Source organism: Colobus angolensis, unplaced genomic scaffold (genome assembly GCF_000951035.1).
Source record: "Colobus angolensis palliatus isolate OR3802 unplaced genomic scaffold, Cang.pa_1.0 Scaffold199, whole genome shotgun sequence".
NCBI lineage: Eukaryota > Metazoa > Chordata > Mammalia > Primates > Cercopithecidae > Colobus > Colobus angolensis.
In genome coordinates, this window is record NW_012115143.1 from 797,494 (window position 1) to 809,159 (window position 11,666).

An 11,666-nucleotide genomic window follows, 5' to 3' on the forward strand; every position below is an offset into this window, starting at 1 on the left:
GCATGTTCTCACTCATAGGTGGGAATCGAACAATGAGAACACTTGGACACAGGGTGGGGAACATCACACACTGGGGCCTGTCAGGTGGTGGGGAGCTGGGGGAGGGATAGCAGAAATATCTAATGTAAATAATGAATTAATGGGTGCAGCAAACCAACATGGCACATGTATACCTGTGTAACAAGCCTGCATGTCATGCACACATACCCTAGAACTTAAAGTATAATAAAAAAAAAAAAAGGAAGAAAGGTATCTTAGGGATAAATCCAGTCCAACTTCTACAACGTATAAATTTCTATCACAGCACCTATAACACTTAAACTGTTTCTTTACTATACTGAAGACTCTTGAAAGCAGTGAGGTGACTAACTGGGCTTTTTATTCTTGGTACTTAGCATAGTACCCGACTCATAGTAGACACGCAACAAATGTTGCACATATGAGTGTATCAACCATTGCATGCTGAGGTTCCTTCCACAAAAATCTCCCAAGTGATAGTCCAGACTGTACTCAAGCACTTCACAAATGGGCTTTCTTCCTTTACTTTCCAGCGCAGTCCATCCAATCTCTGATCCTTTCTAACTGTACATAGGTTGAACTGTAATATCAAATGTAATTCCAGAGATGTAATCTCATAGAAAAAAAACTTTCCTATGATTATAATGACCACATTTTCCAGATCAAAAATAGGAATTCATGGTCAGACAGAGGATATTTGGCCACTCCCCAGTCAATATACATACATTCAACCCTCCTGAAAAATTCATTTTAAGAAGTTAAACAGATGGTAACCAACCCAAAAAGTCTTCACCTTTTCACATTATTAAAGCACACCTCTATTAATACATGTGTGGATCATTCCTGTGTCAACGGAGGCTCTGAATAACTCCATGAGCTTTCACACAGTCACTGTAGTTTACACAAGGGATCCAAATAAGCGAAACATGTGCCCTGCCAGGAAAGCCACATGGAAGTACTATTTCTTTTCTTTTCTTTTTTGACATGGAGTCTCGCTCTGTTGCCCAGGCTAGAGTGTAGTGGCGCAATCTCAGCTCACTGCAACCTCCGCCTCCCAGGTTTTTAAGCAATTCTCTGGCTCAGCCTCCGCAGCAGCCGGGATTATAGGCATGTGCCACCACACCCGGCTAGTTTTTTGTGTTTTTAGTAGAGACAAGGTTTCACCATCTTGGCCAGGCTGGTCTTGAACTCCTGATCTTGTGATCCACCCGCCTTGGCCTCCCAAAGTGCTGGGATTACAGGCATGAGCCACCGCGCCCAGCCTGAAGCATTCCTTAACCTTCCCAGGAAGATTTTTAATTACCATGGTTAAAAAAAAAAATAGAAAATAAAGAAAAGTTGAGAAAAAGACATCCAAAATTCCACTCCTCAGTCCTAGGCAGATATGTCTGTGTCCTCATTCCTATAAACAGCCCTATTACAGTCATTTCAGGTTGTTTAAGGTAACTGTTTAGATGTAAGTTTTCATTGCCAACCTGACAGGTTGGTGCCAACTTGTTATCCCTGAAGTATAGCGTAAAGCTTGGAACTTAGCAGATCTTCACAGGTATGAAGATACAAACATAAGTAAGAAAATACAACTAACTGTTAATTTAAATTTTATTAGTGCTGGTATTGGTAGTCCTGTAAATACAGTCAGAGAAATTCTTTCAATAGATGTTGGCTAACAGATTATCAAAAATTCTGCTACTCTTTTTCTTTTGGTCCTGCTCCTACTTTGTGCATTATTTTAAACCCCCTTTCCTCTTCTCAATCTCTAAGAAACAAGCCAATTAGGAAAGTCTTTCAGTATGTTGGCAAGGCCCTGGTGTAGGGACAGAAGACTGGTGTAAGGTGTAATCTCCTGGCACGAGGGATGGAACACGAAGTCTAGTCTACCAGCATCTGACTCTTCATGGATTCTTCCTTTCCTGAGGCTTAGTGCCCTCAGTACAAAAAGATAAAATAATATTCCCTCTGCTTGTTCCATGGAGTTACAGTTAAGATCAAATTGGGAAGTATTCTGTAAAATATAAATGTAAGGTAATATGGTAGACAGCTCTAAAACGGTTCCCAACGACCCAGATGTGTCTTCTGGTATTCACACCCTCGTGTAGCCCTCATACATTGTACAGGGTTGGTCTGTGTGACTGATAGAATACGGCAGAAGCGACGCTATGCCCCTTCTGAGACAGATGAGAAAAGACACTGTGGCTTCTATCTTGGTGGGGATGCATTCCCGTCACCTCTCTTCCCCTATGTCTGTCTCTTTCTCACCTCACTCACTGGGAAAGCCAGATGGAGAGGCCCAAATGGCGAGGAACTAGAGCCTCTGGCTAACAGCCAGTGAGGAACTGAGGCCTGCCAACAGTCATGGGAGTGAGCTTGGAAGTGGATCTTCCCCTTCCAGCCAAACTTTTAAGCTGATTTTAACCCTGGCTGAGAGCTTGACGACCTCCTCATGAGAGACCACGCATGAGCTAGAACCACTGAACTAAGGCACTCCTGCATTTCCAGCTCCAAGAAATTGTGTGAAATAATGACTCTTGTTTAACGATGCTAAATTTGGGCTAATTTGGTACACAGCAATAGCAATGGCTAACATATGGGTGATGTTACTAGGCCCAGCCACATTTATACTGTTTCTAAAGGTAGTATTAAAATGAAGCACTGGCTGGGCACAGTGTCTAACGTCTATAATACCAAGACTTTGGGAGGCTGAGACAGGAGAATCTCTGGATCCCAGCAGTTTGAGACCAGTCTGGGCAACACAGTGGGACCCTGTCTTACAAAAGATTAAAAAATTAGCCAGGTGTAGGAGCTCACACCTGTAATCCCAGCACTTTGGGAGGCTGATGTGGGAGGACCACTTGAACACAGGAATTTGGGACCAGTCTGGGCAACATGGCAAAACTTCTCTCTACAAAACAACAACAACAAAATGAGCTGGGTGTGGTGACTCATGCCTGCAGTCCTAGTGACTTGGGACGCTGGCATGGGTGGATCACTTGAGCCCAGGAGCTTGAGGTTACACTAAGGTATGATCATTCCACTGTGCTACAGCCTGGGTGACTGAGGAAGACCTTGCCTCTAAAATAGAAACAAAAAACTTAGAAATAAGTACACAATTGATGCAGCTGACATTTCATTAGAGACTTTCAATTAATACAAAAAAATTAGCCGGGCGTGGTGGTGGGTGCCTGTAATCCCAGCTACTTGGGAGGCTAAGGCAGGAGAATCACTTGAACCCAGAGGTGGAGGTTGCAGTGAGCCGAGATCGCACCACTGCGCTCCAACCTGAGACTCCGTCTCAATAAATAAATAAATAAATAGAAAAATAATTCAAAGATATCTAAACATAAGGTCAAACATCACATACATGAATGCAAGCCTATCAACAACTTGTCAGAGAAAACACTTCAGTAGTGTAAGAGAACCATGAACACAATCTTTGTGAATAGGACAGCATCGAGAGAGGGCAAAAAATACCAGGAGAAATGGAGCAAAGGCTTTAGAAAGCCTCCATGAAGGAAGGCACACCAGAGTGCTGCTGGAAACATGCTAGAGCAAAAGTCAGTACACAGCATCACAGAGTTAAAGAAGAAAGTGAACCTGGGAAGGTGGAAAGAGGGGATGAATGGAAAGAGGAAAGGTGGGGTGGGAGAAAAGATGGAGCAGGGAGGGAGGGAGTTAGTAGTTACCTACCTCTAGCCCACATGATAGCTTTGTACAATTTGGAAAAGAATGCCCTTCCAAAAGGAAACAGCCCTGTGCCAAGATGCACAGTTTAGAAAGCAAAGTCTGGGGTGGATTTCAGTCCTAATTTGTTTCCTGGCTAGATTCCTTTATGCCGTGAACAGCCTGCCTAACTACACAAAGCAGTCCCGGGAAAGAGGGACCTGCTAACTAACTCTGGTGAAGAAGCAGGCAGGCCTTTGTTTCCCTGTTTTGGAGCACAGGCAAATTTCTCAGAACTGTACACAAAATGAATTTTCACTGGTATCTTTTCCCACTGTTTTGCACCTGATGTGGAATTGTGTTCTAACAGAAAACATTTCAGTTGGGGGAACAATGCTGTTTCTGGTGAGTTGGGGGAAGGGGACTGCTAGATGATTATAGAATTTAAGGAAACCTGGTAGCTCCCATGACATAAGGATAGATGTACCTGTGGGTGCCTAAGATTTGTGTTCACAGTTACTTATGTAGCCTGGGGGTTTTTCATGGCCTTGCTTGGCCGTCTCTGGCTTTTCTGGGGCTCCTCCTCACACAAGTCACCGGGGGCACCACTGCTTACTGGTAACAGGGTAACAGGCTTCTCCAGCTGAAGGCCCAAAACCGAGAATACACAATAGTGGTTCCTCAAAAGTTTCCTTCGCAGAAGACCTGTATCATAAATGCTGCCTCTACCTGCTCGTTAAAATGAGGATTCCTGAGCATGCTCTTTCCCAGACCTACTAAAACAAAAGTTCTGGAAGTGAGGCCTGGAATTCTGCATTTTGAACAGTGGCCATCAATGTTAGAAAACAACGGTTTAACAGGAATACGAAATATGAGAAATTCCTGGGTGGACTTTATGAAAGAGAAAGGGAACTAAAGACTCAGGCCTAGCAACAGTGCACAGTGTAAAGAACAAACCATGAATGGTTAAATATATGCCTTCCTCAGTAAAAGTATAGTAAAAATTGCTAGAAACTTTAAAAAATGGTAGCATCTATAAACACACATAGATAGCTAGTGCTTGTAGTCTAATTAAAAATGTTATTCCAAAATTAGGTTATAATGGTATTTCATGTATTGTGTTTTACATAATAAAAGAAGATCTCACTTTTTGAAAAATTTCATATTGGAGGGTTGACTATAGAACTTAGTACAAAATTACTCCCTGGGCCATCTGCAAAATTTAGGCCTCTACTGAAGAATCTTAGTTGATCAACTGTTAGTCCTTTCTTAATAGCACCTCGAGTGGATAACAGAGAATAATAACAGGAACAAATTTCTTACCGCTGTAAGGGGTCCTTCTGCCTGCGCCTCCATTAGACTTGTGGGCGTCGCTGCAATAAACTGACTAGCAGCTCCAGGCTGGAGTTCCAGCCTATCTGTATACTGTTCTGAAGCAGCAGTAGGAGGACCCTCTGCAGAAAGTGCTAAGACCACACCTGAGGTTTCCTTCTTTAAATGATCATTTTCTGCCCAAGGACCTAACTGGAGCTTTTCATCTTGAGGTGATGCCTCCAAGACTTGAAGTACTTCAGGTTCCTCATCAGAAGGACTTCCAGTTGTTTTATGTCCTACAGCCTCATTTGTCCTAAAATCCTGAAGGTCCTGCTCCTTGTCCACAATCACCCATTCTTTGGAATCAATCTCTTGCTTGCAAGAGCTCAGGTTAACGGCTATAAATCCATTGCTGCCACCACCATCTGCCTGCTCAGGGGTGTTGGCAGAAGCAGGTTTGCAGACATCTGGAAGATATTCTTCATCATAGTGCCAGATATGGTCAGTACGGGACACAGCAGGAACACAAGGCTTATGCAGCAGAGCAGGGAGAATAGATTCTTTTCCTGCACTGGTATCTTTCTGCATTTTCTCCAGGCTTAAGGAAATGGAAAGAAGTTACTCAATTGTCCTAAGGAAACATTTATTATATAATATATAAGCGCCATACAGAACTAATATGGACACAAAGACGAGAGAGAAAAAGATGGATAAAGCGTAAGGAAAGTTTCACAGCATTGATAATGTTCTTCTCTACCTGCCACATCCTGCTTTGGAAGATGGAGTTCACTTCCTTCCTCAGCAAGGCCCTTTTTAGTTCCCTTCTTTTGTCAAATCAACTTTTTATTGAACTACGCTTTTATCCCTATTGTATGTTGATACTTATTCTCAATATGAGCCACAACTCAAAATGTGTAAACCAATGCCTCATCCATCCTTTTGATCGTGTGAGCATGTAGACATGTGCTTCCATAACATAGCTACGAATGATTACCACTTGAGGAAGAACACACATATGTGAAGGATTGTTTAAAATGGAAGCTAGATTGGAGTAGGCCAGAAGTGGCTGAATTGTCTTGGGACACAGTAATTACCATGTTAGTCAAATTCACTGTCCCTCTAACCTAATATTTCATTACCAATAGTAGCCACCAGAGATGTACCACTGAAGGGCGTGACTACTATTAAAGGAAATTAGATCTTAATACTGTGAATACTGTTAAAGCCTTCTATAACTCATAAATATATCCCACACTTTTTTCATTTCTGTCTTCTGTCATCAAAATTTGTTGTAGGGATAATGTGCCTCATAACTATGCACTACAATCTTTACCTATGTATAGATCTCTCAAGTTTCACCTTCCTTTCTCTCTAGGTAGACTGTGAACTCTCGAGGGCAAGCATGATATATTTATTGGTATCTATTTTCCTACAGTATTTTACTCCTAGAAGGTCTTCACTCAAGTGAATTGAACTGACTGTCCCTTGTATACAAATCACTTTTTCCCCTCCTTTATGTATTCCCCTCATCTCTGCCTAATGCCACCTTTATCATGCCCTCTCCAATACTACACTGTTGTGTGGAAGAGATTGCTTTCCAAACAAAGTTACTGTAAAAAATGCTCATTTAACTTGTTCCTAGTGTTAGGAAGTTATCAGCTCTTACTGCTCAGCTTCCAAAGCCAAAGGATATGCTATAGAATTTATAATAATTAAGAATCAGGGCAATAATAATTAAAAATAAGGATGAAAATTAGAGTTTAACAGAATCAGTGTTACAAAAATGCAAGAATTTCTTATTTGAAAGACTTTATGTAACAGAAATATACAACAACGACAACAACAAAACAATAACAATGGTACCTTAGAAGCTTTAAAAAGAAAAATAAACTATTTTATACCAGGTCTCAAGGAACTTGTCAGTGTCTGGCTTTGGCTCCAGGGTCAGATGTTTTTCCAGCTCAAAGCTGTGGATGGAACGTAACTTTCGCACCAATGGAATATCTCTGTCTGGCTGAGTAATCTCTGAGCGGACACGAATTGGTGACCCAAGGCTTGGAGCATTGAGAAGACCGTTTGCCTGGCCATGGCTGTTCTCCTCTTCAGTAGCAGCCTATCCAAAATATAAAATAAACCCATGAAAAACATTCTAGGCAATACATATGACAGGAATCACTGAAGCCTTTCAAAATAATATCAATAAATGATTAGATGTGTTTTCAAACAATTCGGATATTTTGGCTAGTTTACTTCATTACATTCTTATCTATTAACTCTACATTAAATGTGTTTTCTTAATTTATACTCAGTTTCAGTATTATTTTAGTTTTTTTAAATACTTTTGGAATAAAGATAAACAATCTAAAAATGTTTAACAGACTTGGCTTTTTGAATTATGTCTGACTTGAGGCTTGTAGGACCCCATTCCACTAACCTAAAACTGAAACCTGGAAAGGATGTTCTCTTTGAGACATAAGTGGTCTCACAAGTTAGGAGAGACTGCTAAGCCTCAGTCGCTATACCTCTTTGCTCATTCCTCCTCTAAAAAACAAAAAACAACAAAAAGCCTGGGCGCCAGACTACTAAGGAGCTGAGGCAGGGAAGGAGGAGGATGAGCATGAGGCAGCCCAGGGGGTGGGACTGTTTAAGCACAGGTGCCTACGGCAGCACATTATCAGGGAAATTAAGCCTCATATCAGGAGTGTGGTGACAGAGGGAAGTCTGGGACATCTACTCTGACTAGAGACCCTCAAGAGGATGCCCAATTGGCTCAAATTGGTGATATACTCAGGGTAGCAGCAGAAACACAAGCCAGTCTTCCTTGAAGGAAGGCTTCCCCAAACCCCAATTTAGGTCTCCAGAACTCCCATCAATTATTAATTAATTAGCAAAAAAAAAAAAAAAAAGAGAGAGAGAATCAATACAAGAGAAGGCATGCTACCATGACTGACACAATAGAAATAATAGTCAAAATTAAGAAAAACATTTAAAACTCCCAAAGATTTCAGATATTGAACTGGTTTCAATACAAAATGTAGACCAGCTATGCATAAATGTTTAAACAAATAAAGGTTATTATAACAAAGATCAACAAAGGGTTATTTGGAATTAAATGACTGATTAACTTAATATTTAATATTCAATTAACAAGTTAAACAGCAAGTTAGCAAAAAAAAAAAAAAAAAGTTTGAAATTATTAATTAGTGAAGCGGAAGACACAGCCAAATAAATTACCTAGAATAAAAAACAGCAAGATAGGCCTGGCATGGTGGTTCACGTCTGTAACCCCAGCACTACGGGAGGCCGAGGAGGGTGGGTCACTAGGTCAGGAGTTCCAGACCAGCCTGGCCAACATAGTGAAACCCCATCTCTACTAAAAATACAAAAAAACAAATTAGCTGGGTGTGGTGGTGCAGGCCTGTAATCCCAGCTACTCGGGAGCCTGAGGCAGGAGAATTACTTGAACCCAGGAGACGGAGGTTGCAGTGAGCTCAGATCGTGCCATTGCACTCCAGCCTGGGCGACAGACCAAGATTCCATCTCAAAAAAAGAAACAAAAAAAAAAAACCCAGCAAAAAGAAAATTATGAAAAAAGATATTAAGAGATATGATGGATACAATAAAAAGCCATAATATATGTCTAACTGGAGTCCTAGAAAGAGATAATAGAAAGAATGAAGAGGTAGTAACATTAGATACAGAATGGCTGTTATTTCCCAGAACATATTTTTTATACAAAAATAGGAATAAAAATATTCAAGGGACACAAGATATCCCAAGCAAGATAAACAAGAAGAAATATATGCCTAGAAACATCCTAGTTAAAATGCAGAACACCACGGACAAGGACAAGAACTAAAAAGTAGCTGGGAAGGAAAGATGAAGGTGGGGAAAACAATCACTTAAAAAGAAAAAAACAATTAGAATGACAGTAAATTTCTGAACACCAGTGACTGAAGCCAGAGGAAAAATAATCATCAACAGAAAACTTTATATTTGAGCTGGGTGTGGTGGCTCACGCCTGTCATCCCAGCACTTTGGGAGGCTGAGGTGGGTGAATCACTTGAGGTCAAGAGTTCAAGACCAGCCTGGCCAACATGGTGAACCCTGTCTCTAATAAAAATACACACAAAAAATTAGCCAGGTGTGATGGCGCATGCCTGTGGTCCTGGCTACTCGGGAGGCTGAGGCAGGAGAATTGCTTGAACCCAAGAGGTGGTAGTTGAAGTGAGCTGAGATTGCGCCACTGCACTCCAGCCTGGGCAACAGAGCAAAACCCTGTCTCAAAAAAACAGAACAAAACAAAAAACAACTTTATATTCGGCATAAACTGTTTTGAAAGAATGAAGCTAAAATAAGTACATTTATAGATAAATAAATACATTTATAGAAAGAATCCTCTACCAAAAGACCGGAAGTAAAGGAACTTCTGAAGGAAATATTTCTGGAAGAAAGATGAGCCAAGGACTTTCAGAAATGAAAGGAAATGGTAAACATCTTTGAAAGTCCATATAAACATTACTTGTATAAAAGAACAACATTAATAATCTAATTCAAGGCTAGGCCGGGTGGTTCACGCCTGTAATCCCAGCACTTGGTGAGGCCGAGGCAGGTGAATTACTTGAAGCCTGGAGTTTGAGACTAGCCTGGCCAATATGGTGAAACCCTGTCTCTACCAAAAATACAAAAAATTAGCCGGGTGTGGTGGCATGTGCCTGTACTCCCAACTACTTGGGAGGATGAAGCATGAGAATCACCTGAACCCATGAGGTGGAGGTTGCAGTGAGCTGAGATTGCACCACTGCACTCCAGCCTAGGTGACAGAGTGAGACTCTGTCTTAAAAAATAAATAAAATAAATAACCTAATTCAAGTCATTCTTTTTTGTTGTTGTCTGAGAAAGACTCTCACTCTGTCACCTAGGCTGGAGTGCAGTGGCGCAATCTTGGCTCACTGCAGCTTCTCCTCCCAGGTTCAAGTGATCCTCCACCCTCAGCCTCCCAAGTACCTGGGACTACAGGCATGTGCCACCATACCCAGCTTTTTTTTTTTTTTGGTAGAGACAGGGTTTTGCCATGTTGCCCAGACTGGTCTCGAACTCCTGGGCTCTAGTGTTCCTCCCACTTTGGCCTCCCAAAGTGCTGGGATTACGAGTGTGAGCCACTGTGCCAGGGCAAGTCTTTTTTTTTTTTTTTTTAAATAAAGAATTAAAATTAGAAGAGTACTATAATGTTGGGAGAAGAGTGAATGAAGTTAAAATGTTCTACAGTCCTTGGAATATCAGAAAGGTGGTTAAGATATTGCTTAATTTTAGACTTTTAACTTAAAAATAATTGGGAAATTTCAAGGACAACTACTAAGAGAACAGAATTAGAATGTTTAAATCCCCAATAAGTACAAAGAAAAAACAGAAGACGAAAAATAGCAACAAAATCTGTAATGAAAAGAAAGGCGGGAAAATGGCATTAAAAAACTGAATAGAAATTTAAAAGAGAAGAGAAACAAGTTCATATAAAAATAATTTGGCTGGGCATCGTGGCTTATTACTGTAATCTTGCCACTTTGGGAAGCTGAGGCGGACAGATCACCTCAGGTCAGGAGTTTGAGACCATCCTGGCCAACATGGCAAAACCCTCTCTACTAAAAATACAAAAATTAGCCAGGCGTGGTGGCGGATGCCTGTAATTTCAGCTACTCGGGAGGCTGAGGCAGGAGAATCACTTGAACCAGGGAGGCAGAGGTTGCCGTGAGCAGAGATTACGCCACTGCACTCCAGCCTGGGTGACAGAGCGAGACTCTGTCTCAAAAAAGTAAATACATAAATAAAAGAATAATTCTAAATGTAAATCAATTAAGCTAATTAAAACATAAAGACATACGATTGTCTACTTATATTCCATTTAACGAAAGTCACAACAGAATACAGATGAGAAAAGAAAGAAAGATAAAGGCAGAAAAGACACCAGGCATGTACTACCCAAAAGAAAGTTGGCATAACTGTATTAACATCTGACAAAATAGGCTTTAATGCTAGAAAAAAAAATAGTAGGAACAGAATAGAAATAGTCACTATATAAAGAAAAACACAACTTTTAATCACCTGGCAGATGTAAAAACTCTAAACTTGTATGCACTTAATAACTCATGGATGAAAAAAATCATTATGGAAAAATATTTAAAACAGAATGAGAATGAAAATACAACACACCAAAACTTCTGCAATACAGTAACAGAGATATTTATTACCTTCTTTCTGCTTACCTTAGCTAATTCTGCTGCTTCTTTTTCTAGTTTCTTGAGGTAGGATTTAGACTATCGATGTAAAACCTTATCTTTCCTAATGTAAGACTTTAGTGCTATACATTTCTCTCTCAGCACTGCTTTAGTTGCCTCCCAAACATTTTGATATGTTGTAGTTTCAATTTCATTCAATTCTATGTAAATTAAAAAATTTTTTCCTTTAAGGCTTCCTCTCTGACCCATGATTATACAGAAATATGCTGTATAATTTCCAAGTGTTTAGAGATTTTCCTGCTGTCTTTACGTCATTGATTACTAGATTAACTCCATTATTTTCAGAGAACATAGTATGTGCGATTTCAATTATTTAAACTTATTAAGGTTTGTTTTGTGGCTCTGCTTTTGTGGAATCTAACCTAAGACAGTGGTTACCTCAGT

General features: G+C 40.4%; 1 protein-coding gene across 2 annotated transcripts in view; it reads right to left on the reverse strand.

Annotated features, from left to right (window-relative positions):
- The window catches only part of TTBK2 (tau tubulin kinase 2), a 188,266-nt gene that overhangs the window by 28,275 nt on the left and 148,325 nt on the right, over window positions 1-11,666 (reverse strand). For both annotated transcript variants that reach the window (XM_011941120.1, XM_011941121.1), the window contains 2 exons: window positions 6,891-7,102; window positions 4,999-5,587 (listed from right to left, as the gene is read on the reverse strand). In XM_011941120.1, the coding sequence (XP_011796510.1) occupies window positions 4,999-5,587; window positions 6,891-7,102 (801 nt within the window). The remainder of the gene's footprint in view (window positions 1-4,998; window positions 5,588-6,890; window positions 7,103-11,666) is intronic.